General features: G+C 39.1%; 1 protein-coding gene across 1 annotated transcript in view; it reads right to left on the bottom strand.

Moving 5' to 3' along the window:
* The window catches only part of ptprdb (protein tyrosine phosphatase receptor type Db), a 243,414-nt gene that overhangs the window by 35,647 nt on the left and 180,808 nt on the right, over positions 1-26,959 (bottom strand). The window contains exons 14-34 of the mRNA XM_088075462.1: positions 26,564-26,575; positions 25,812-26,081; positions 24,025-24,134; positions 23,381-23,578; positions 21,844-21,969; positions 21,577-21,724; positions 21,023-21,168; positions 20,331-20,475; positions 18,445-18,747; positions 17,149-17,342; positions 15,601-15,627; positions 13,265-13,382; positions 12,406-12,993; positions 11,935-12,029; positions 9,855-10,111; positions 7,360-7,453; positions 4,856-5,080; positions 4,608-4,768; positions 998-1,009; positions 226-338; positions 69-110 (exon numbers count right to left, since the gene is read on the bottom strand). Of these exons, the coding sequence (XP_087931588.1) occupies positions 69-110; positions 226-338; positions 998-1,009; positions 4,608-4,768; positions 4,856-5,080; positions 7,360-7,453; positions 9,855-10,111; positions 11,935-12,029; positions 12,406-12,993; positions 13,265-13,382; positions 15,601-15,627; positions 17,149-17,342; positions 18,445-18,747; positions 20,331-20,475; positions 21,023-21,168; positions 21,577-21,724; positions 21,844-21,969; positions 23,381-23,578; positions 24,025-24,134; positions 25,812-26,081; positions 26,564-26,575 (3,384 nt within the window). The remainder of the gene's footprint in view (positions 1-68; positions 111-225; positions 339-997; positions 1,010-4,607; positions 4,769-4,855; positions 5,081-7,359; positions 7,454-9,854; positions 10,112-11,934; positions 12,030-12,405; positions 12,994-13,264; positions 13,383-15,600; positions 15,628-17,148; positions 17,343-18,444; positions 18,748-20,330; positions 20,476-21,022; positions 21,169-21,576; positions 21,725-21,843; positions 21,970-23,380; positions 23,579-24,024; positions 24,135-25,811; positions 26,082-26,563; positions 26,576-26,959) is intronic.

The raw sequence follows: 26,959 nt of genomic DNA, 5'->3' as shown, positions 1-26,959 counted from the left end.
AGTGGTGAGAGGGAAAACAATGACAGCAGAGAGAAGAGAAGATCTATGGCGGACTAAAACCAACTAACTTGACAAACGGCGATAACCGCGGTACACTGATACACGGTAGGCTGAAAAGGGAAACAACACCAAAGTTAATCTTATAAACACAACTGATTTTTTAAGAATAGTACATCAAACTGCACACAATGTTTGTGTATGTGTATATAGGTGTGCCTAGTTTACCTGGAGTCTGGAAGTTGATTCTGCGTAGCTCCACAGGATCAGTGGGATGGTGCGATGACATGGCTTTGCTGCAGGGAAAGCTGCCCTTCCTGCCTTCTGCCTCTGCCCTTTTCCTGGAATACCAGATCAGTATGCAACGTTTACATGCACCTTAACCAGATAAATCGAAACCTTTTATTGCATTGATGAAAAATATGCTGAATGTGGAAAAATATGGGATTTATAATGTTTCGCATAAACTCAGTTTTTGGGGATATGTGTTTAAATAAATGGACCGGAGTAATGTTAAATTTCAGAGAAAAGCCGCATAAAATTGCTCTGTGGACATTTACAGGGAGGGATAGCTGTAATTCTCAGGAAATTTCTGTTTCAAATTGCTGGTTTAGTGTTGCAGCTTTTTATATGTTAATGACGGGCTCGATGTCTGGGATGGAGGTGGATGTCTGCCTTTTTTCACGAAGACGCCCAGGAGTTAAAAGTGACATCTAATTTCACATTTTCTTTGCTTTTACAGTATCTTTCAACTGAAATCATTGACATGAACAAACTCCTGCAGTGCAGTTGTCATTCTTCCCTACACTGCATACTTACAATTTGCTTTCATGCCTTATATTTTCATCCAGTGCACTGTAGGTTACCATGCAATCATCAAAGAAACATCAAGGTAATCCTGACTCGGCTGGGATCTATTATCTAAATCGTTTTTTGCAAAGGCTTTTCGAGGAAAATACCCCTGCAGGACAGGAAATGGTAATAGGTAGTGTTTGTTTACCTGTCAGGTTTGCTGGATCCAAACAGGGAGAGGAGCAGATAAAAGGACAGACAAGGATGAATAACATTAGTGTCCAATCAAAAAACAGCAGGGACTAAAGCAATGCTGATCTCATCATTCTACCCTATCATTAAACCTAATTACTATCGTATTACAATGTTGCAGAAGTTAAAGGAACAGTAAGTAAGATATAGGGGGATTTAGTGGCATCAAGGGGTGAGGACATCAGATTGCAACCAGCTGAAAGTTCTCCCCATAAGAATTCCTCCAGTGTTAACTGTTCAGGAGGTTTTTACTGGGAGCCTTATTATCCACAGAGGTCTCTTCCTATCCAGAAAAAACAGATCAGGTGATCTAAACTGCTAATGACACTGGATAAAGCAGTTTCAAAACAAAAATTAGTGTTAGTATTTCTCCTATGATGTTTGGCACGTCCAGACAGGTTGCTAGCCCAGCACCTGCTAATGTTTGCTCACCTTTGTTCCCTGATAATTTAAGATCCAGACGTTCAGGAGATTATTACTGGAAGCTGAATTATCTGCTGAAGTCTCTGCCTCTCCAAAACAAAGGGAACCGGTGATATAAGCCAATCAAAATACTGAATAAAGCAGTTTCACATTAATATCTGTATTTCTTCTATACTGTTTGGCATATTGCAGATAGGCTACTCGCCCAGCACCTGCTAACGTGTGTTCAAATATTTTTTTCCGACAACTTAGTGTGCTCATCTTATTTCTGATTCAAATGTTCAAGAGGTTTTTACAGGGGGGCAAGGTCTTTTCCTCTCCAAAACAAGTGGACCAGGTGATTTAAACCAGTGAAAAATCTGAATTAGGCAGTTTTCAATGCTTTTCCAACACTCTTGTCATGGAGGAGTTGCTCATTGCAATGGCCAAAAGGAAAATGCTATTGGCCCTATCTAGAGTCAGGGTTTGATTTTTCGTTCTGGGTTACTGTAGAAACACGGCGATACAACAGGGAAGAAATCGTAGATGAGGACCCCCCTATGCAGATGTAAACGGCTCCTTTAAAGGTAACAAAAACACTACAATTTTTATTTTCAGGTGGACATACACTAAAGAAAACATACTTATATTATATACCACTTCTGCCAATTTATCCCCCTAAATCCTACACACTGGACCTTTAAATAGCACCTCCTATACACGCAGATAAACAGCCAATATAAAGATGAATGACAAAACAGCTCTTCCCTCTGATTGCTCACAACACTGCGTACACATTGTCCCCCAGCGTACTCTCTTACTGTGACATCTACTTCATAATAACATACTGGAAATATGTTGCAAAATGCAACTTAGCCACAAGTGAGACATTAACGGCTGTGGATCACCGCAGGTTACACTCCCGGGCTCATGAACTTTAGGTTATTACCATCGAGGTTAATAATTATGCAATGCCACATCAGTCACAGCAATTATTCATGTGCATTAACAAAGCTCTCGCCAGCAGAACAGATGATTATCATGAATAATGCTAATGACTGATAATGTTATCTTCCCCTTTCTGTTATGTTAGCTAACTGTGCTCCCCGTGTATAGATTTTTAAGAACAGATTACAGAAAACACACAATTTAAGTCCAATGAGAAGTTGTGAGCTCGACTCAGATGTGATTAGTAAACAAAAACAGATTGGGGAGTTAATCGTGTCGCCTGCAGCAGCACGGAATAGCAATAAATATACCTTAATGTTAGTCCTGTATGTTGTATAAATAATGGAAAGACATAATGAACCAGCTGGGCTTTGCTCAGTCTGCTTGGTTCTGAGGTTTTGCATTTAGTTTTTTAAACTGAGGGGTGTGTGGGTGAGCTGAAGGGGGGCTGCAGGGGGAGAAGCATCACATGAGACAAAGTTATTGAAAGGCAATTAGGGTAATGTTACTTTTTTAAATCCTTCATGCCAATGTGCCATATTTCGCATCAAAATTTGTTCTCTTTCTTAGTCATAACTCAGTCAACTCTAAACACACACGACATACACACTGGTAGATTCACTGAGACCTTTGCTTATCTTACAATTACATTAGATTCCATGGTGAATAAACACATATATCCAGACCCTGATCCATATGTGCTGAGAAATCCAACAAAGACAGATGCTCCTTATAAATCCAGAACTTGACTGAGATTGATAAAGTATTTCGTTTTTTTTTCATAACCAGAGGAATCCAGTGATAGTTTCCTGTACATCCATGCGTACATTACAAACAGGAAATGCTTATAGATAATTACTGTTTATTAGCACATCTGTCTTATTTGTCCCTCATTAAAACAGTCAGACACCCAGCAACATCTGTCTATGGGAATGTTGCTTCAGTGTTTGCATGTACAAAATACAGCTTCATGGTGGCTAACCTAGATAGAACTGGTATTGCTAAAAACATCTTGGTTTTCCCACTTCTTGTACTGGAATACGGTCAGCTTGGGTGTGAGGTATGTCTTAGCTTCGGCTTCCAGGGCTGAAAATCGTAGCCAACACAAAGTACCAAAAAACTGCAGTTGTTTAAATGGCACCTTGGAGCTGGTTCCAAGAGTGAGTCAATCCCCAAAGACCGCCATGTCAAAATGTCCAACTTTACAGCAGAAATAAACATGTTTACAGCCTGGTACAAAAAGCAGTATTAATATCTATAGCTATGGCTAATGGCGCAAGGGTGAATTTTTATATAACTTTCCTATTTTCATTTAATCAGGGCTTTAAGTTAAGCATTATTAAGGGCGTGCTGCTTTGAGTGACAGTCTCTCTGCTGAAAAATGTCCTTGTCTTCTCAGTCAGATCTAACCCTCGCTCCTCCAAAACTTCAGCTTCTCATACAAATATGGTCACTTCTGACACCAAAGAAACAAACAAGAACCATTGGCTGATGTCATGGCAGCTACATCCATTAATTTTACAGTCTTTGTGCCGACCTCCGACTTCTGATGTAAATGGAAAGCAGAACAACAAACACAACCAACATCATGGAAAAATTACACTTCCTGCTTATTCAAACAAAAATTTCATAGTTCCAAATCTTGGAACATGATTATGCTCAGAATTAAAGTAGGACAAAGAATAATAACTGGGGTGACAAAAATAAATTGTGATGTTGGCTCACTTTGTCTGGTTTGGGGCCCATCGTGTCAGACTTTGAAAAGCCCTGCCCTAAAGCAACAGCCCAGATAACTTAAGAAAAGGATTATAAATTGAGCATACCTTTCTGAGAGATAACTTTATTATTTTATATTATTTTTTCTTGTTGATGACCTTGCTCTGTCAAAAGCAATTTGAGAGCTGCTGCTTCTGATAGTACAGCCTAACCACAGGCGAGGAATATTTTAAAATGTAGCTTGAATAAAGTATCCTGCCGTCAAAAATACTGTTTGAATATACGGAAGAACAACCAACCCAATTGGAAATGAAAATAAGTGAAACCCTGTAGAGTATCTGTTGCCCTGTGAAGACATAAGCTGCCTCTCTAATTATTTTTCTTTCACGAGTATTCACCAAAGCACCTAATCTGGCTCTTTTTTCCTTCCTCATTCTCTTACTAAGACCAATACTTTCAACCATGTTTTCATCTTTGCCGTTTCATTATGCTGTCCTTACCTCTTGAAGAGGAGAATGGCGATGACGATGCAGACAATGAAGATGACAGCCAGCACAGGCCCCACCACCCACAGCAAACCCTCTTCCTCGTCAACAATTGGCTGAGGGTCCACATCCGATGAGGTCACGGGATCAGAATAAGGACTTGTGGCGTACATAGTCTGGAGGGAGACGAGGTTTTATGCATTTAGACAAATCTGCATGTAGATGGTTGAACTGTGTGGGTGCATTTGCTCTTTTTTACTCACATTCTCAGAGAGGTCGAGCAGCGCGAGCACGAAGAAAACATACTCCTGTCCGTTCTGCAGAGGACGGTTGCGGAAGTCACCGTAGTTTCGCCCATCACCGAGTGTGAACTCCAGAGGGAGGGTCTTAAAGTGAGCGGAGACATAGGCCCTAGGATCTGATTGGCCAGCCTGTCTGCGGATGCGGAGGGCACGACTGACGCTGGTCCTGTTGATCTCTTTCAGGAGCTGAAAGGGAGGTAAAAAAAAAGAGGACGGATACAGCGAATTGAAACAAAGATAGCAAAGAAAAAGAAATTATAGAAAATGAGGTAAATCAGGCTGCAATTGGTTATAATTTTCATATGCCAAGTTCAAACAAAGTGCGCATCAAAGCCATCTAGCCAGTCTACGCAATTAGGCACTGCAATTCAACCTTTAACTTATTTAATACAGTAAAAGCAATGTAGTTATCTTCCTGAAACTGTAATGTTATTTTCCCCAAAATCACTATCATCTGCTCAATATTTGGAGATTGAGATTTTTTTTTTGTTTTTTTAGGAAAAAAAATTGCTTGGAAAAGAAGGAGAGTTTTGGCAATTTTCCCTCACACAAAAACCCTCATCAGTGAAGGAACAATGAGCTGTATGGAGCATTATCACCTAGGCACAAATGTCTTCATCATCAGCTGAATTGCTACCGCGTTTATCCACTGAGACAGAGGGCACCATAAAAAACTCTATTGAAACTAATCTCACACACATGAATGTGCTTTCAGAGCAGCGTAATGAGGTGATGAAGTCTTTAGAAAAAGGCAGGAAGTGGAATTAAATGGCAAATGTTATGTGAAAGCATTGTTTGGATTGAACCAGCGATGGATGACCAGGTCGTCTGCCTTTCGCATAATAAGACACAAGTGGTCTCATACAACAGAGGCTGCCAGGAGACTCAGCAGCACTGTTCATTGTTTATGTGACTTAGAAATTCAGTCCAATTCAAAACACTTCTATCATCCATCAAGAAAGGATTTCAGGTAAGAAAGTTTGCAAACAAAGGTATGCTTAGAGAATTCATAATACACATAAAAGAATATCTAAAATATAAATATGACAATGGTAGTAACATATTAACATGTAAAAAAAAATGTCAAAAGTGCAAGTGCAATCATCAGTGAATAAATAAGGTAAACCACTCACTGGCTAGAGCAGCAGTGAGGACATGAGGTTGCTCTTGAATGTATTTACTTATTGAAACATACTTTTAATGCGTTAAGTATTAAGATGTATTGGGGTTCTTTGGTTTTTGACAGTGATTTTAAAGCAACAACTTTCCAATCAGTACTTGTCCCTGACAGTGGAAGCCTATTTACTCCAGTGTGACCAAAAAAGGTCAGTCAATGAGAGACTTTCTCCAAATTATAACAGTATCTCAGAATAGAGAGAAACTTTCTGAAAATGACATGTTTATTGTAAAATAATGACTTAGTATCTCAAGAACAGAGATATAAAGTCATTTTTTTACCTTATATGATTATTCTGAGAGTTAATGATTCTTTAAACATACTAAGTCATTCATTTAAGATAAGTGGGTCATCATTTTGGGATACATGGTCATTATTAGAAGAAAAACAAGTGAGTCAATTTTTGAGATGCCAAGTCATTATTTCCAAAAAGTTTCTAATTATTTTAAGAATGTTTCATATTTTTTTGTGCAAGTAATAATTTTAGGATACTAGCCATTATTTCAAAATAAGTGAGTCATTACTGGAGGGTACTAAGTCATTATTTCAAGATCAGTAAATCATATTTTGAGATACTAAGTCATTATTTCAAGTAAGTCATTATTTTGAGATACTAAGTCATCATTTTAAAATAAGTGAGTCATTATGTCGAGATACTAAAGCATTATTTTGAGAAAGTTTCTAATTTTTTTGAAATACTAAGTCATTATTTCAAGAAAGTTCCCTAAATAATGACTTAATAATACCTTACTGATTAATAATCTTTTTTTTTTCATCATATAAAATGGGTAAATGGGCTTCCATACTTGACAAAAGGATGTAAAGTAGTAAATTAATTAATAAGTTCTTCTATCTAAAAAAAAAAAAAAAAAAAGATTTCTAGGACCAATTCACAAAGTCTTGCTTTATGGCTCCTTGTGATTGATATGACTGACTGAGAAGAGACATAATGGCGCTGTCATCAGCAAATGTGTGTGGGGATTTTTATATTTAGAGTCATCTTTATACAAGACAAACAATAAAGGAGAAAGGTCACAACCCTGCAGGGAGAAAACTGACAATCCATCTGATGAGTTAATGATCTACATGGAAACAGTACATAATGTTTCCATGAATGAGTGCCCTGAGTACCCCCTGTGAATCATTTTTAACTGTAATGACTGCCATCAACCTGATCATCATCATCACTCCCCTCAGCATCAGTATAATATAAAGTATAATAAGCTCTTTATGGTGAACATTATGTCGTTATTTATCCGTATAACCTCCTGTCTGCTGTACATCTCACCTCATCCAGGTTCATCTGGTCGGGCTCCTCCCAGGGATTCAGGAACTTCCCACCTCTCTGCTTCTTCAGCGGCACCACCACCACATAGTAACCCCTGAAACACAACATGGACGGGATTGAAGATTATTTTATGAATTTTATGGCGAAACATAAGTGCTCTGACATTTACAGGTATAGTTCAACATTTTAGGTAAAAACTGCAAATTACAGGAAATAAAAGATAGATACTACACTAATTTCAGTAGAATAAATAGGAAGCTTCAGCCAACAGGTTAAATGCTAAACTGCATTTTGTTGTCTCAGTCCCTGTACTCAGTGTAATGAAAATAAAGCCAAATCTAACAAAGACTGGAAACACACGTAAACAGCTAGCCTAGCTCTGTCTAAAGGTAACTCAATCTACTCACTAATTTACTCTTAATATTTGATGTAGTTAGATTAGTTCAGTTGTTTAATTATTGAGCTTAAGAGGTGAATGTGGGTGGATTTTGTTACCTTCAAACAGAGCCAAGCTACATGCTATACTAAGAATTTAGTTCCTCATCTAACTCTCCTTGGGCTGAGCAATTTGGTAAAAAAAAAACAAACATCATATTTATTACTGATCGATATCAATATTTATCATAACTTTACTTTATTTATATATGATTTATCGTAATGACTGGCATCTCAACATTTTTGAATATAGTTTATTTAACACAAAATAAAATAATGTAAACACTGAACTGTGCAAACATGCTTAGTTTAGAATTTCTTTTGTGATAAACTAATAAATTAACCCTTTGAAACCAAATTGTCTCTATTTCTTTGAACAAAACAAATAAACGACCCAAAAACAAAGCTGGAATTTTTTTCAGGAAATGACCTAAAAAAGGTGCTTAAAAATAATAATCAGCGTGAACAATAATGTTAAATATATCATTACATTAATTCAGTTTAGTTTAGGTAATTTTCCAAATTTGCAGGCCACTTCTTGCCCAGTTTCAGTGTCCGTTACCCCAGGGTTTTTGAAAGAAATCAAACTCGTTTGCTCAGGGCTCAGAGGTTTAAATACTTGTGAAAGGTGGCTAAATGCACCACAAGAAAACTGATGTCGATTCAGGGTTTAAAGGGGTAAACAAATCTTATGTAAACTTTCAACTTTGCAAACATGCTTTGTCTGCCTCAACAAAATAATACAAGTGAGCTTGCCTTCTAACTTATTAAATCAATGTTGTGATCACTGGGATGGCATCCTGTCAGGTGATGGAACTGGCAGTCATGCAGACTTCATAGGACCTTAGTTACATCCATAACTCTCAATTCGCTGTGTTTACCGTCTTGGTTGGCACAGACTGACCGCATATTTTGTTTATATCTGCCGTGTGATAGGCTTTTAGATGTATTTATATCAAGGACAAAAAAGTTTTGCGTCATTATCCACATAGAATTTATTGCAATCCCCTATTGAGATCGCTGAGCCCTTAAACTCTTGGAGAATATTTCCTAAAATGTTAAACTATTCCCCTCGTGTCCAGCTGTAATGATCTATGGAGTATTGTATCAATAATACAGTACATTGCTGCAGCAGCTGTGACACCGCACTCCTAATCTAAACAGTATGGTTGTTTTTGGAACAGACGGCCATGTCTGAAGCCACGTGTGAGACAAAAACAATAATACCACTGGAGTAGGGGAATTTCTCAGAAGCAGTCAGACCGTGAGCACCCGCCAAGCGATGAGGGCACAGACACCAAAATCATCCATGTGTCCTCAATAGATGACTCACCCGAGTGCTCTGTGCTCGCACTTAAGCGTGCGCTACCACGCCGAGTGGAGCAGTGGAAAGTAGCTTATTTGTGTCAGATGTGAGAAAATTTGTTACAGCTTTATTGCTGAAATGGCAAGCAAGATAAAATGCGTCCTTCAATCTGGCTACTTTGCATTTAGAGAGGGTAAAGTATCATTGTAGAAATCTCCCCTGAAATATTCCAAAGCTACTTGCACTGTGTTTTGTTATGGCCGCTACATAATTTCAACATCCAGCTCATTACAGTTTTGTGTTACTGTCTTGAATCGCTTAAAATGAGAGAGACTCTTGTGGATACTGTAAGAGCAAAATGCTGTTTGGGACTCAAAAAAAATCCCCAAAACACTCCTGATGTGACGGGACAACCTGCAGTGAAGTGGAGAAGTGAGAGCATGTGAGCAGCAGTGGAGTGATTCAGGATGTGCTTTAAGGCTGCTTCCACATGGTATCTATATTTGTTCTTGGTTATAAAAAAAGGCAGATGAGATTATCAGCTTTGTGCTTTCATTTGGCCTGTTGTGGGAGTCCTCAGACTTGCTCTGCTGCCAACTCGGAGAAATCCCTCCTGATAGAGCAATAAATGGAAAGCAGCAGCAGGAGGAAGAAGAGGAATCGGAGCAAATTCGGCACGGGTTACTATTAAAAAATACTCCCATCTGGTTATTACAACAAAATCAAATTATTTACTCTCATTCATTGTCACTACCTGACTTTGGCTGTGGTTTGCACAGTCGGTAGCTGCACAGTCACCATGCCATCTGCGTTGGTCTTTCCCACCACCGTGGGTTTGGTTTTTAGGATGTCCGGAGCGGTGGTGGCGGTCACGCGGTGCTGCAGACCCCCGGCGCTGTTGGCCCGGTTGGTGAGCAGAAAGGAGTACTGGGTGTCCGGTTCCAAGCCTGTGATCAGCTTCTGAGTCTGCTTCCCATCCACCTCCACAGACTGGCCCTTTCCATACAGGATCTGGAAGAGCGACGGGTCACATATTTTTAGAGTCAAATAGAATGAAACATACAATGCAGCACATATTGTAAGTTTTCAAATAGTTCCCAGTGTCATTATTACGCAAAACAGAAAGAAACATACTTTTTTAAAAAAAATAGAACCTGTTATAACTGAACTGTAGCTGTTTTATTGGTATATTTTAACTTTTTTTATTTTCTGTCTTTATTAGTTTTAACTTAGGTGCATTTTTACTTTTACTGATTAATTAGATTATCTATTATTTGATCTTATTTCTTTGGTTTTACTCATGTGTTATCATCTTTTATTAGTCTATTTATCTAATTTTATTCTATGTTTAGTTCATCTTAATGTTTATGTATCATCCGCTGATAATGGTCTAATTTTTGCATTATTATTTTATTGAATTTTAACAATTTTTATTTTTTTTTATATTTCCTTTTTTGGTTTATTCTTAAATTATTATTTTATGAGTTTTTATTTTTAGTTTTCATGAATTTGATTCCCTTTAGTGGTCAGTTGTACCTCGCACTTTGCACAGCACATTATGCTTCCATCTGAAATGAAATATGCCATATAGATCAAGTTTTGCTTGCTTGCTTTCTTTTTTTTTATTATACTTTAGTGCAAAGGCTTCATGATTTTTCTAGTCGTCTTATAAACTCTACCAACCCATCCTCAGACAATGATTCATATGATATCCTGCGAATCACCGCCCCCAGTGGTTGTGTGAGATTTAGAACCACGCTCGGTCATTGTCACATAATGTACTTAACAACATGACATACATACAACTGTCACTTTACGCTGACTTTTGCCTTCACTCGAGACACAAAGCCCATTTTCCTGGGTCAAAGTCCTGTGTTTGCTCGACCAGTCCAACACCCTGACCGCCTTTTTACATGAACTTTGCTGCTCTTTATGTCACCTCACTTCCTTTTTTGCTCTCATCATTTGGGGAAGGATGGCCTGCAGAGCAAATTTTACATGATGACAATGGCCTAATTATGAGACAAGGGGCCCGAGGCACAGATATGTAAAAGGACCCTCACACTGGCTTTTGGTGGTTTTGCCTTTTCTTTTTGTTGTGTCGCATCTTTCTTTAGTCATTATGCATCTTTTGTGGTTTTGTGTCTCTCCTGAAATAATATGGTGTTTTTTTTGGCCTGTTTGTGTCTCTTTGTGGTTGTTTTGCCCATTTTTATAGATATTTTGTGTCTCTTTGCAGTTCCTTTTCATCTCTGTGGTCTTTTTGTGTCTCTTTGTGGTAATTTTGAGTCTCTCTCTGTGGCTGGTAATTAAAAAACTTTTTGCAAATGAAAGCCAGGAGGCCCCTTGACGATTTGGGCCATAGGGGCTATGCCTGGTAGGCCTGTTCAGTAATCCAGCCTCCTGGCTCATGCGTACATGTGTAACATAAGAATTATAGTGCATTAGATATAAGAATGAACAGGGAATGAAAACTGCCTAACTAAACACATCCATCTACTTTACATTAAAGCCCTCCAGCAGTTAAGGGGGCATTAATTGCCTGAAAGACGTTATTAATCATCAAACATGAAGTGTTGATTTCATTAGCAACCTAGCAGAGAGAAATGGGTGACAAATACTCAAAATAGTAGAACAAATGATGACTGAATGACTGAATTTCCAGTCTAAGTAATTGTAGAACAGAAAATGTAATTTCTCCCTCTTTTACCAACCCATTCTTTATTTTCACTCATACCATCTTTATTTATTATTATGAGACCCAGCATGTTTGAAAACTGTTTTTTTATTTGACTACATTTCAATATGAGAACAGAAAATGCAAATGTTCTTACGGTGAATGGCTGGGCAGGGTTCTTGTCTCGGATCTCCCAGGACAGCAGAACAGAGTTCTTCATGGCAGCTTTTACTCTGAAGTTGGTGGCAAAAACTAAGGAACAAAACAAACAAACAAAAAAAACAAGTATAAACATGATTTCAGACTCTTTTTGCTGAACCAAGAGTGATGGCCTTACCTTTGTATAATAAGTACCAATCTATCTATCTGCTCTGATCAACACACAGTGAGTGTGACTGGACAGGGATACTCGCCCAAGACCCAAGACTCTTACCTTGCTTTGGGAAAAGGACGTTGGGTCTAAGACTACAGTGACAAGACAACGAAAAAGGACACTTAGGATGTTGTTGCCCGATGTTGTGTGTTTGAGTGTGCATGTGGGACTTAGTGTGCACAATGTATGTGCTGTTAGACGGCATGTGTTGCGTCCTGAGACAATGAGGATGGGTTGTTAGAGAGTGAGTCCTACCTTGGTCTAGCCGCTGCGTCCTAAACTGGACACTGGGGCTGAACGGCCCGGGGCCGACAGCTGTGAATGCGCACAACCTGACATCATACACAGTATCAGCACTCAGACCCTCCAACAAAACACTGGACCCTGGGGCAGGTACCACAACTTCCGAGGCGTTCCCTCTGCTGTTTATATCCTTGTACAGGACAGAGTATTTCACAATTTTCCCGTTTTGCTCAATTAGCGGGACTGATTTCCACGCCAGGCGAAGCGACGTGGCAGAAGCCTCCTCTAAAATAATATTTTCCGGGTATCCACTTGGGGTGTCTTCCGGGGTGGTCACCTCTTTCACCGCCTCCTCTCCATAGCCCATTTTGTTACGGGAGGACAATCTGAACACGTAGTTGGCTCCCTTGTGGATGTCCTGGGCGGTGTAGCGGTTCTCCTTTGTGGGGAACTCCACAACCGTGAAGGGAAGGACATCAACGCGGCCGAAGGTGAGGCGGTACCCAAGGAGAGGGGTGGGTGGGTTGGGAGGTGGGTACCACTGAAGCAGAGCTGTACCTGAATCAGTGGCGCTCACCGTCAGTTTGGGCTTCTCTGGCACTGGAAAAAGGGTGAAATAAGAAGAACAGGATTAAAAGATAATTAGAGGATAATTACAAAGCACATTATTCATAACCTCAAGCAAAACTACAAAACATGATTAATATGGCACAAAATGACTGGCTTTTTAAGAAATGTCTCAAGGTGTGACGGAGTGAGACGTAAACCAATTCAATGATTTAATGGCCTCTAACGATCATTAGTGATGCTTTAAAGATCATTAGTCTGTCTATGTCTTCCTGTATGTCGGAGTGTTTGCAGACACACTTACGTGGCAGGGCGCTGCAGACTGTGATGGGTTTGCTGCGAGCACCATCGCCCTTGGCAGTGTAAGCCCCCACTGATACAGAGTAGGCAGTGTCTGCCTTCAGGTCTCCAAGAACCACCTCCTGCAGAAGAACAAAAAGCGCTGTCAGCTTCAAAAGGCGGTTATTTCTGTGCGCCCTCAGGACAATGTGCAGGGCTTCTATTTAATAAAAAAGTCTGGGTCAAAGCGGTCAGAAAGGTGAAATACTGTGCTTCTTGTCTGACAGCAGATCTCTACAGACAGTTATTCAACTCAAACAAGACTTCTCTCAGGCCACGAAATACACTTTGAAGTTATTTTTCCTTATTTCGCTGGTCATCTAGCTGCTGCTTTGTAGACTGGATATGATTTGTGATTTTTTCAACAAACACCCAAAACAACAAGGGACTGTTTGTAATTTATGAGAGGGGGAGTGCAAGATGGAGGAGGGACCTAACAATATTTTTTAAGCACTGGGAAGGGAGTTATGTTTTTTGATTTGGCTTCAGGGAGAGACAATTCATGCTAAATGGTCGTGTTTTGAATTTATTTTAACCCTGTGAAACCTTTCCTGTGCTGTTTCAGATGCCTTTCAAAAGCATTTAAACCTCTGAACCCTAAGCAAGTTGGTGCGATTTCTTTCCATAACATGGAGAAAAAAAAAGCTATGAGCAAATCAGTAAGAAATGTACCACAAATTGCAAGAAATTGGTAGATTTACAAATTTAAAAAAAAAAAAAATCTAGGGGAAAATGTCTGAGGGAAAAAGAAAAAAATAGTGACAAACTACATTTCTAATTATAATAATTATATATTTGAAATTATGTTAAAGAATTATTACACTAATTTTTGGGAAGTGGGACAAAATAGGGTCCAATATTGTAAAAAAAACAAAAACCTTATGCTCATACATATTCACCTACGTAACCTATGTATTCATCTAACATATTCTAAGCTACTGAACCATAATTTGATACAATCTCTCAACTTTTTTAAAAAATCAAAATGTTCTTTTTACCTAACTGTCACTTACTTTTTGTCAACACCGTCAGACACAAAATACACAAATATACTTTCCTCAGATCATGCTAGACCTATAGGTATTATAGAAAACACTACTTTACACAACAACTGTCAAAGACCACAAATAAAAATTTCAGTGAATGTGTGCATATGTATTATTATTAAGACTTAAGGGACTTTTTTAAACTAACAGTGTAATTGAACTTTAACTTTTCCTTTAAAGGCTATAAATATATTTTTTAAGATTTTAAAACACATTCTCATGTTAGGAGACATAATATGTTTTCACCTTTGACCAACATTTCTTCAACAAATACGACACATCATAGGAAATATTATCAAAATATTGACGAGTTGACGCATGTCTGACAGTGGTGACAGGAACCTAAATATGTAGTCATTTTAACTATAAAATACATAAGCACTTATTCCAGGTTTCATTTCATTGTTTGTTTTTTTTCTTTTACTTTCTTTTTCCTCTAAAAAAAAAAAATCAGGTAATTTCTTGTACTTTTATTAATTTCTTGCTAATTTTTGGGTCCTTTCTTCTCAGGTTGTTCACTAACTTCTTCCCATGTTTTTGAGAGAAAACAAGCCAAATTACTCAGGTTTCAAAGAGTTAAACACTCTCAGAACCTCCCCCAAAAAACTGCAAGTGACTTTGAAATGAAATGCTTTCTTCAAAAATCTCTACAATCACACCATTTATCATAGCCAGAAACTGTAAAATACAGTTATTTATGGCAGAGGGAGGGTCATGTACTTCCTCAAGTCACTCAGTGAGGCTCAAAGAAAAATACTTCTAGCTCAAAGGAGGGTTATGACATAAAAAGTCATCCCCGGTCACCCTCCTACTCTGACAAATAAAGCACAGTCCCCTTCAAATATCAAACTATCCCAGCAGAGCTCAGAATGTGGTTGACTAGCAACACAAAATGTCATTTAACTACGCAGCCACTCCAAACTCATCTAGATTTATCTCCATCTAAACACTAAACACAATATTTTCCCCATTTCTCGGCCCGCGGAAAGCATAAATAACATTATCATTTTGGCAATGCCCGCAAATGACTCACATCATCAGTTATCTATGTGTGTTTTTTCCAGCGTCCTTTTATTAAAAAGTCCTGGAAAACACACACTGCAGAAATGAAAAAGGGACTTCCTGCTGGGTTTTTAAGCCCTCGCTCTGGTCACAGGAGGTTTTACAGCTACAATCTCATAAATATGACTCATCGGCTCTCTGCGCTTTGTTGTTATTGCGATTAAATAATAGGCTCAAAGAAGGGTTTACTCACATATTCTGCTGAGTCATCGTTTTCCCACTGAACGACAGGACAGTGTGGCGGAAAAGAGAGAAAAGGAGAGACAAACACTCAATATTTGGGATATGATCTACAAGACTTCACACTCAAGTCAAATGCACCATTACTTTGAATTTATCAGCAGTAATTGGCAGTAATAAATAGATTTATGTCCATTATTTTTCCCGGACAGAAATCCAATAATGCTCAAAATAAAAAGCCAGAAAGACTCTTAATGCTTTCTTGCAAAAGAGTTAGATTAGAAGATGGATATCACTCTCATGTCTGCTTGTTAAATATGAAGCAAAGAGAATGTGAAAACAGTTTGATCAAACAAACAAAATGTAATGTCTTAATTATTAATTCATAAGTTTTATGTGTGCTGCTGTTTTTTTGACAGAATCAGAACAACAGAAAGGAGTCTTTATTCTAAGCTAAGCTAACATAACCTGGCTGATGCTTGATATTTAATGGGCAGATATGAGAAAGTTATTATTTTTCCATTCTACCTCTCTGCAAGAAGGATATAAATGTGTAAGTTTAAAACAATCTTTAAAGCGAGAGTGCAAGACTTTGACTATATATGTTTGGCATTGTTTTTTTTTGTTTTTTTTCAATGTCATGGGCATGATTCTGATTAAAAAAAAACCCAAAAAACTATGTATGTAGACAGTTTGTAGAGCATGGTGAAACTTATAGCACAGCATCCTAAGAAGCGTCACATAAAAGTATCTGGTGTGGATACTCCAGATATCAAAGAAACTCTGCGTTTAGATGAAGAATTAAAATTTAAAAAAGACTTGAAGAGAGCTTGTGGGAGATGTGGTGAGCTCACCTGCATACATTTGTTATAAATGCTCAACCTCAGGAACTGAAAAACAAAGCCAATGCAGAAGGTCCAAAAACTGCGGTTCCCTTAATGGCCACTTAACTGTTTCCAAGCCCAAATATGGTCACGTATGGCTCTAAAAATGGAAAATGCCAACCGAGGCTTTAAAGCGAATCAACTAACCAATGAGTGACATTAAGGTCACTACGTCCATTATTTCATACAGTCCATGGCGCTGACAGTGTTTAACTAATTACTCTCACTGTCGGCGGGGGGAAGACAAAAGTTTCACACTCCAGGTTTAAGGAAAGTTTCTGCTCAATTTGCCAATTTATTGGACAGTATTCCTGATTATTTTATGAAGGAAACAGATATGGAGGCTGTGACAGATTACTGCATTACTGCAAGTACAGACAAACACTAAGAAAAAAATCTGGCCAAGTATTCTTATTAGCAGAATTCATCTCTGCATCAATATTTAAATGTCAACGTGCTGGTTTCCTTATCTATAAAATGAATCCAGATGAACTCATGTTTTGAGGGAGCACATTATTTCTTTATGGCTTTAATGAAACTATGAACTTAGTATGATAATTTCAAATAAATAAAACTGTGATATAAAATTTCTGCTCATATAAAACACAAGTTTTAAAAGACATTCCTGATACAGTTCATTTGATCATGAGGTGTTACAGAGAAGATGTTAGTGTTACCTGAGAGTCCTCTATGAGGATGTCCTTGATGAACGGCTGACCCTGAGGTTCTCCGTAGTTCATCCTCACGTAGTGGACTTGGTAGCCTCGGATCTGACCGTGCTGCCGCTCGGGCGCCGGCGCTCGCCATTTCACCCTAACAGCCGAGGCATTCACAGTCTCAGCTTCCACCCCTCGAGGAGGACCGCTTGGAACTAAAAATGCATTTTGGGATAGAGGTCAAGGGTCACAGATGATGGACACTCAAACCTCTCAAGTAAAGGCCTTCACTTTTTTTAATCAAAAATATAACTGCTTTCAGGGGCAGATAAAAAAATACAAAATACTCAAAAGCTGAAAAAATGTGGAAAAAAAATACAACTCTCCAAAAAGTCTAAAACTGCTCTGATGTCTGGGAAAAAAAGTCAAAATAGTAAAAAAAAAAAAATGAGAGTGCTTGAGGAAAAACATGGAGGAAAAAAGCAGTGGAGGATAAGAAGCGAATGTAGAGAAAGATAAGAATGGCAGATAGAAAAGGATTTGTTGCCACGGGCAGATAAACAGTGGCAGGCAGTCAAAGAGAAAATACTGTTATCAAGAAAAAAAACCTCTCTCGTGCTGCCAAGAACTACACTTCTACCACAAAAAAGAAAAAAATATATTTATATGTACTGCAAAAAAAAAAAAAAAAATAGAAAAAAGACTGGAATACGTCCAAACTGGACAAAATGGTAACACTGGGAGTTTGAGATATTGAGCATGAATATCAAAAATACCGCTGAAAATATTACAAATGACCCAAGACACAATAAAATACATTGCTAAAAGATATTTAAAAACTGGAGAGGATTTGGAGGGGCAGTGAGAAAGGTGTGAAAAGGTACAGCTACAGCCAAAGGGTTTGTTTGGTATCGTTAGTGGGAAATCCCAACCCTCAAAAATAGGGGATTTTACAAGAAAGGGAAAAAGTGCGGAAAAAAAGATGCTGGTGCAAAAAGAAGAGGATAAAATCATCTGCTGGAGAAAAAAGGGTTGCTGTTGACAAGAGAAAGCAGTGATGTGGGAGCAGCAGGAGGAGAGATCCGGATGTTGGAGGTTTCTGGCGGTTATGGAGGAACAAAGGAGAGGTTTTTCAAAACTGAAGGTTCTTAAAAGCGACTTCCGTTACGGATAGATAACCTGTCTTTTACAGGCCAGTGGAAGAAACTTGCTGTTAGTTTGAGCTTGTTAATGCTTTGTTAGTGAGGTAGCCTTTGTTAGTGGGACGGACCATCCTAAGACAGGCAGTAGGAGGGGGGGGTTTGTATGGGAACATACCATCTTCCTCGGTGCGAATAAGCAGCTGTAAGCTCTCTGGTCCATCTCCGGCTTCCGTCTGCGCCCGTACCGTTATCCCATACTCTGTCCATTTCTCCAAGTTTTCCAGCAGGTACGGAGAACTTTCCGGTGCAATGCCATCAATTCTTTTAGACACTTTGACGCCCTCAGTGTTGGCGTACTGGATGGAGTATCCCGTTATGATGCCGTTCTGAAACTCCAGTGGAGGTGGAGCCCAACTTACCAGGATGCTGGTAGAACTGGGACTGGTGCATGTGATGTCCTGGGGAGGTGCTGAAGGAACTGATCGGCCATTTTTTTTTTTTTTAATTAATGTGAAAGCACAGTAGGGGGGGAGGGTTGTTTTGGGGTAAATGTTATTTTGTGTGCGAGTTGTTTTATTGGTGGGTGGAGAGGTGAGGAAGTGAGGTTTTGCCGTGGAGGAATGGGGATGAAATTGAGCAGACGAGAGACAGAGAACAAAAGACAAAGAAACATCAAATGAAAACTAAACACTGGAAAACAGAAAGCTTTTACGAAAAAAAAATGATTCTGCGACTACAAAGCAAGATGAACGGAGATACTGAATGATGGGTGTCGACGTCTGTTTGATAGAAATGTTTGATTGATGACAACGAGTGAATGACTTCAAAAGAGATGCAACACAAAAACACTGACTAGAGCTTTAACACACAAACATACCTGCCCATAACTTACTTGTCCTTATAGTCTACCCAATCCTCTGTGATCCATGATGGACTTCTCATCTCTATCTCAAACCTTCTTACCTTGAGTTTACTGATTGTCTTACAGACCTCAGATTGGTAGCCAACAAATTAACCCCTTGAAACCACATCACTTTACTTGTGCTGTGTTCAGATGCCTCGAAAGCTATTTAACCCACTGAAACCTGAGCAAATTGGTTTGATTTCTTTCAAAAAGATCAGGGAAAAAGGCCAGAAATGTCCCACAAATTGCAAGAAACGAGTAAAAGATGACTAAGAAAATGACCCGAAAATTCATTTAAAAAAGGGAGGAGGATTATTAGAAAATTATCAAAAACTAGGGAAAACTGCCCAGAAAATATATTTACAATAATCATAATTCTATATTTAAAATGATGTTTCAGAAAAAAAAATATACATATATATATTAAATTTCTGTACTTTTTGTGCAATTTTCTTGTGTGTTTTTGTCTTTTAATTTTCTTACTTTGCTTATTTTTCGGTAACATTTTTTTTAACTAACTAACAAACAACTAACTACTACTACTAACTACTAACTAGGGAAATAAGTCCAGAAACATATATTTATGATCACCATAGTTAAATATTTAACTTATATTTCAGATTTTATTTTTTTAATTTTCTGCATTTTCTTTTTTCATGTCATTGTCTTGAGTGTCTTTGTTTATAGGTTTTCTTTTTTTCGTATTTTTTGGGCCTTGTGTTATTAAGTTGTTTATTGCCTTCTCCCCATGCTTTTGAAAGAAATCAAACCATTTAGCTCCAGTTTTAAAAGGGTTAAGTATCGTTACTTTGCTGCCAATTCTCTGTGAGATTTGCTTGAAATTCGAAATGTGTGAAGTTCCGAGGCATTATTTGTTTTGTTGAAATATCAAATCTGAGGTCGGTTATGGTCTGGAATAATGACGGCCTCTTTTTGACAATGCAAAAAAAAGTAACTGCCAAATGCCTTATCAAATACTGTTTGTAAAATGCATCTCTGCGATGGTCAGATCTGGTATTCATGTATTTTTGGTCCTTTTTCTCTCATTTTTTTCTCTCATTTTTGCATTTTCAAAATTGAAACCTCTCTCTCTCATACACACACTCACGCATGTTCACACACATTCACACGCAGCAGTATTTTGTGGTTGGACCTACGCGTCTGCGGCGTGTCGATGGACACTTCGTTGGTATATGCCCCGATTCCGTGCTTGCTCTTGGCAGCCAGCTGAAAGGTGTAGGTGGAGAAAGGCTTCAGGTTCTTCAGCAGGTAGGAGGTGGTCGGCTCAAAGCTCACTTTCTTCTGAAAGGACACGAAGAGAACGAGACAGTGTAGGATGTGTAGGTTGTGAGAAAAACACAAGATAAAGGTTATGTTAACTATTTCCACAGGGTGTTCAAAACGAGCACCATTTTTAGAGCTAACTCATAATACTAAGATCAACTGAATTTAGAATTTAGACTGATGAATCTCAACTTGACTCTGTATTTGACGAGCCAGTTCCTCTTAAAAGAGACAGTTCAAAAATAAAAATACAATCAAAAATACTTATTTTTCCTCTTACCTGTTGTGTTCTTAATCACAGTAGATTGTTTTAGTGTAAGTTAAGTGCCATCTAGCTCCATTAAAATGGAGAGAAGGCAGACGTCTCTACAGCCCATATCTCCAATACATGGCAACTCACACTGAAACTATCTGCACTGATAAATAGCACTACAAGTAAAAGGGAAAATATGTGGTTTTGATTTGGGCTGAACTGTTCCTTTAGTATGTTATTATCAATCCAACCACCTGGGAATTCATTAGTCCTCCCAACAACCAATCTGTCTGTCTCTCCCTGTTATCTTACCTCCTCCGTGTCATCAGCTCGTCGGTAGACCAGTTCATATCCTGTGATCTGGTTGTCTGGGCCACCCTGGGGCGGGGCCACCCAGGACAACAAGATGCTGGTCTCAGACTTAGCCTCGCCCTTAAAGTCTGATGGTTGGGATGGAACTACAGAGTTGAGTGAAAACAGGATTAGTAAAACAATTTTGAGTTATATTTGTGTTCTTTCATTCTTGCAGATAAGTGTCTACCAGGGTTCCCACATATTTTTACAGGCGCTGCATATTCAAAAGATTACACTCTGGAACCCAGTTTCAAAAGTTTGTGTTTTCAGAACCCCAAAACGCCATTGTCATGTGATCGAAATGCCAAATATTAACAAAAGTTTAATGTTTCATGCAAAGAACAGTTGCCATGTAAATGGCCCCTTAATTACACACAACACAATTCCATGACTTTTCCATGCCTGGAAAATATGGTTGTGAAATTCCATGACTTTTCCAGGTTTTCCATAACCATGGGAACCCTGGTTTACATTTTCAGTGTAGCTTATCTGTCTTACTTCTCGTCACTTACCTCCAGTCTTAGCTATAATCTGCAGGTCCTGGGACAGGGGTCCGTCTCCTACTGAGGTGAAAGCCAGCACTCTGATGTAATAAGTCTTGTTAGGAGTCAAACCCTGGATGGTGATGAAGTTGGCGCTCCGCACCATCTGTTTCTCCCACTGCACAACACACAACACAACGCATGAATGCAAGCAGACACACAGATGCACTCTGATGTATTACGCACATGCAGACAACACGAGCTATCAGTCATCAGTGATGATAATGGCGTACACACCTGGTTGACTGGCAGCGTGTTGTCAGAGGTGTAGTACACTCTGTAGCCCACCACCTGTCCATTAGGCTCCTCTGGTTCATCCCAGTGGATGATAGCTGTTGTAGTGCTCAGCATACGACCTCTGACCTGCAGGGCAAACGGGAAGAACTTCAGCAATGCTGCGCTGGGATAAAATGTACTACAGAAAGTTTTGTTGAAGAAACTTGGGCTACTTTTTTTTTGGCGGGAGGGAAGTAAAGGCAACATAAGACTTAAGGTCTTAGAGTCAATATTTTTCATCCTAAAAATAAATAAACCTTACATTGTGTCAATCACATTTTCACGTTGACTGTGAAACTTTTGTCCTCATAAAACTTTTTGGTATAGGTTAATTTTTTTGTGTTTTTTCCCATCTGTCAAAAGCTCTCAGGGGGGTTGTTTGACCAAGAAGCAGTGAAGAAAATGGGGTGTATGAAAAGAGAGAGGAACAGGGCAGAAGTGGTCGGAGAGGAAAAAGAAGTGGAAATATATAGAAGCAATGTCCTTCTTGAAATACTCCAGGACAAAGAAAAGGTAACGTTAGCCTTTCCAGAGATGTACTAAGATGCTTAGAGCGGAATGGCACAGCATCATTTGAAAACTCGGGAGGCCACGATGCCAAATGCAAGACATGGGCTGAGAAACAACTGCTGCAATTTTTTTCAATGTAAACAGTTGGAGCTATGCTAGAATCTGACCAATGTCTCCCCTTCCAATCAGTTATAACGTTGAGTAATGGCAAGACAAGTGTTTTTGTAGAACATTATGATGTCATGGTGAAGTTGACCTTTGGGATACATAATGTCATCACTTTATCATTACTGTAAAATTTTGTCACAATTAGCATATGAGTTCTTGAGTTTTGGCCAAAATACATATTTTGTACGGTCACAGTGAACTGGACGTTTGAACTTCGTCCACCAAATTCTAATCAGTTCATTCTTGTTTGTGCCAAATTTGAGGAAACTCCCTTAAGGCCTTCCTGAGATATTGCTTTCATGAGAATGAGACAGATGCTACGTCAGAGCGAGTTTGACCACCAAAATAAGTTTATCCTCCAAGTGGATGTATGGTTGAACGGACAACCCAAAGACATAATGCCTTTGACCTTGGCTATTGCCGGTGCGAAAGCATAAAAAGGCATTGGACTCAGTGTGCCAGGTTGTTGGGTATAAGAATTTTTATCAGATGAAAAATATTTATAAGAAAATAAGGATATTGTTTGCAAAGGCCATTATTGATTGAAAATGACACACTGAAAACAATCTTAATGTAGCGCACTGTTATGTCAGTTAGAATAACAGTGAGTCATACTGTATTACCACAGAGCTTGAGGTGAAGTTATTCTTAGAGAAATAGTAGTTTAGATTTTCCATTACGGCTAAGCATTAAGTTAATTTGTTTTTCATACAGGACCAAAATTATATCCTTGAATATCACTTTTTTTTCTTCAAAATGACAGATACAGTATCACTGCAGAGATGGCATTTCTTGAATTTCTCTTCAATCAAACACTGACCTGTCGAGGGGGGGAGGAGGGGGCCTGCTCGGCTGTGCGAGCCTCCACCACCTCGCTGGATGGGCCCTGACCAATGGTGTTAACAGCCGCCACCCGAAAGTCATAGTGGGAGTAGGGGCTGAGGCCGCCCACGCTGTAGCGAGTCGTGGCGATGCCATCGATTTCTTTATACGGGTCCTCTGACCCTTTGGCACGGTGCTGAAGGAAGCAAGAGAGGAGAAGAGAAGAGAGGAAGATACTGATTTAAAACTGCAAACAGTATGTACTTAAAACCTAACCAAGATCTATGCAAAAACACAGAGAATGAAATGTGAGATATCACATATCTTAATGTGGGTGTCCTGCTTTTTGTGAATGGAGTCTTCAGTCGCTGCTTCAGTGTAGCAGTTCGTGTTTCAATCTTAACATTTCAATTCATTACTCCTCGTGGGCAGAGAGTACTCCAGACTCTGGATTTCATTTGAGCAATTTGGCGATTTTATTACCAGTGGGAGAGACAAGGAACTGTTTTATTTTGCAGCTCTACTTACTGATTTAGGCTGCTAATAACAGTTTATGTTCCTATAAAAACCTAGTGCAGCTTTAGACATCTTAACCTCAGTGTTGTGTGAATGTGCAGCAGTGCTTGGGTGTCTGTTACACACCTGTATGATGTAGTAGGAGACTGGCTCGGGGTTGCCAGAATCCCAGGTGAGTGTGATGCTGGTTGCAGTTCGCTCCGTCACCACAGGGGTACCAGGAGCCTTCGGCAGAGCTGAGAGAGACAGAGGGAGTAGAGATTTTATAGACTGTCCCTTGATAGACTTTATAACATCACTCTGCACTCGTACAACAAGAAAATCAACATCTGATGGTTAAAACACAACCAACTCAATATCTTGAAATTATACATTGCACATAATCTCTACACAACAATTACAAGAAATGGTAAAAACATACAAACTTAATTGTACTAGACAAATATAATAATGTAACAATTCCTGATATGAAGCCCAAATGAAACCCCCTTGTTTACCAACAAAGTTGAATCAAATATGCATTTAATGCTCTTTAATTGAAACGGGTCCCTATAGAAAACAGAGTTTTGACAGAGAGAAACAATTTTTTACTCCATGTGAAAAAACCCAAGTGGAGAAAGAAGTCAAATTTCATCAACAATTCCCAAAATGTGAATAAATTTGAATCTAATTTGTCATAAATTATCCAAACGTATTCAGACAAACAAAGAACATTGCTGTCACAAAGCAGGACATACTTCTGTGTTGCACTTCTTACGTACGGTTATAAACAGATTTTTCCTTCTTCAATAATCTTTTTATCCTTGTACCTCTTATCTGCACTTTTGCTATTTTCAATGGTAATTTAAAAAAAAGTAAATCATTTAGTAATTAATTTGACCTTTTACATCTTTTCTCTTTACTTGTTTATTATCCTTGTTATCCTTTTATATGTTTTATATTTTATTGCTTTGTAAGGCACTTTGAATTAAATTGCATGAAATGTGTTATACAAATAAAGCTGCCTTGCCTCCTTTCCTCCCTTTAATTCTGAATATTTCTCAGAAATCAGTAACTGGCTGATTAATTCCATATACTCTCTATCACTACGTTTTTTTGTAATTATGCCTCAATTATTCATGACTATGTATTATTGGAGTCTATCGCAGTCAATATAGCGCTTTGTATGACATTATCTCATGTTGATTCTCCGGAGCTGTTTTTTGAATTGATATTTTAGAACTGTACCTCAGATGAAGGTGTCCTCGTGTTCATTTTAGGTAGCGGAACTCAAACAATTGAGTCTTGTTTGCTCGTAGTTTAACAGTTCTCTATCCATGGTCTGCACCCCAGACTATTTTTCAATCTTCTAGTTTTCAGCCACTCTGAAAAAAAGCCTGGGCTTGAACATTTGGTCCTTGAAAATAATTAACGTTTTACATTTTTTTCTCTAAAATACTAGGGGGGAAAAAAATGTGGCTAAGCAACTTGTGGAAGAAAATGGCATTTTTAAAACCTTCCAGTCTGGTTTCTGTCACCATCGCAGCACAGAGACCACCCCTCTTAAAGTCAAAAATGACCTTTAATGACCCGTGATGCTGGCGCGTGTTCCATTCTTGTACTGTATTAGACAGACTGAATCAATGAGAGTATATACTGGGCACGGCACAGCTCAACATATATATACTATATATATATATAGGGGGCTGAGGGGGCTTTTGTGATGGAAATTTTCTTCTCGCACATCAAGTGCTCGTTCACAGAGAGAAGTCAGCAGGCTACACTGTGTTTCTGGCCTCTTAAAAACACTCTGCTCTTCTACAAACCAAAGTCTCACTGGAGGCAAGGTCAAACCATCACTTCCTCTCATGATCACATGCTGCTCTCCTCTCCTCGCCCACAAGCCTCCTCATACACACTGATGAAAAACTTACCTTTCACAATAATCTGTGCCACAGCCTCAATCACGCCGAGCGTCGACATGGCCACACATGTGTAATTGTTGGACTGGCGTACGTCAGTCAGCTCCAGGACGTTGCGGCCGATGGGCATGTCATCCTCTGGCGTCAGGTCCTCGGCTCCGAGCATCCACTTCACATACGGCATCGGGGAGCCCACGGCCACGCAGGTGATGTTGACGTTCCCCCCTGGCATGATCTCGCTGTCCGCTGGGGGGATGGAGAAGCGAGGGGGGACACGACGCACTGGGCAAGGAGAATAAAGGTGATTAGAAATTGTACAGAGAAAAATCAGTGTCTATACTCTTAAGGATGATTGTTTTTTTTGTTCCATGGGCTCTGAGATGAAGTTTTATGGCATTCAAAGAAGACTGCAAGCATTCACAAAGTCTTGTACATCAGCACCAGGGCGCATGTGATACCAAAATGTTTTATTCATGGTGTTTTTTAGGTGTGCTCCATTAAATATTTTATGAACTGAAACACAAAAGATACTCACAAAAAAAAAAAAGCACGGCAAACACACATGCACTCACGGGGAACAAAGAGAAAAAAAAGAGCAATGCAAGGTACAGTTTATCTCAAAGGAGTAAACTGTACAGGCAGGTTTAAACCTTCAGTACTGCACATGAAACAGCCCAAACACACAAACACGAATGGCAGTTTAATGGAAGAAAAGAAAACTCGGGAGAGACTCGAAAGAGCCACACAGTCGTTACTGTACCAACCTTCTCGCAGCTCTGCAGAGGGAGGTAGGACAGAGCACGGTGGGAGGAAAGTAGAGGGAAAACGGAAAATATCAGAGAAGAGACACAGAGAGAAAACAAGTTAGACAAAGGAGCATGGCAAGGTGGCAGCAGACAGAAGGAAAGAGAAAGACAGAAATGAGGAGAGCAAAGATAGAGTCCATAGATGGCCGTCGTGTCTGTGAAAGGCTTCCTGTTTCAAGCAGCCGGCTGTCTCCATAGACCGCCTGTCAAACACTCACTGAGCAGCACCGCAAGATTTTACTGGCCCTGCAAGCTCTGTTAGACGCACATCACTGCCTCTGCGCTGCTTGTGTGTGCCCGCGCGCGTGTGTGTGCACGTGTGTTTATATATTTCCTTTTAGCGTAGCATAGAAT

The sequence above is a fragment of the Plectropomus leopardus genome, chromosome 3 (assembly GCF_026936395.1).
Source record: "Plectropomus leopardus strain MGB_pleo_1.0 chromosome 3, ASM2693639v1, whole genome shotgun sequence".
In the NCBI taxonomy this organism is placed as follows: domain Eukaryota; kingdom Metazoa; phylum Chordata; class Actinopteri; order Perciformes; family Serranidae; genus Plectropomus; species Plectropomus leopardus.
The sequence above is the reverse complement of the archived record's forward strand: the minus strand, read 5'-3'. Positions and strand labels throughout refer to the sequence as shown.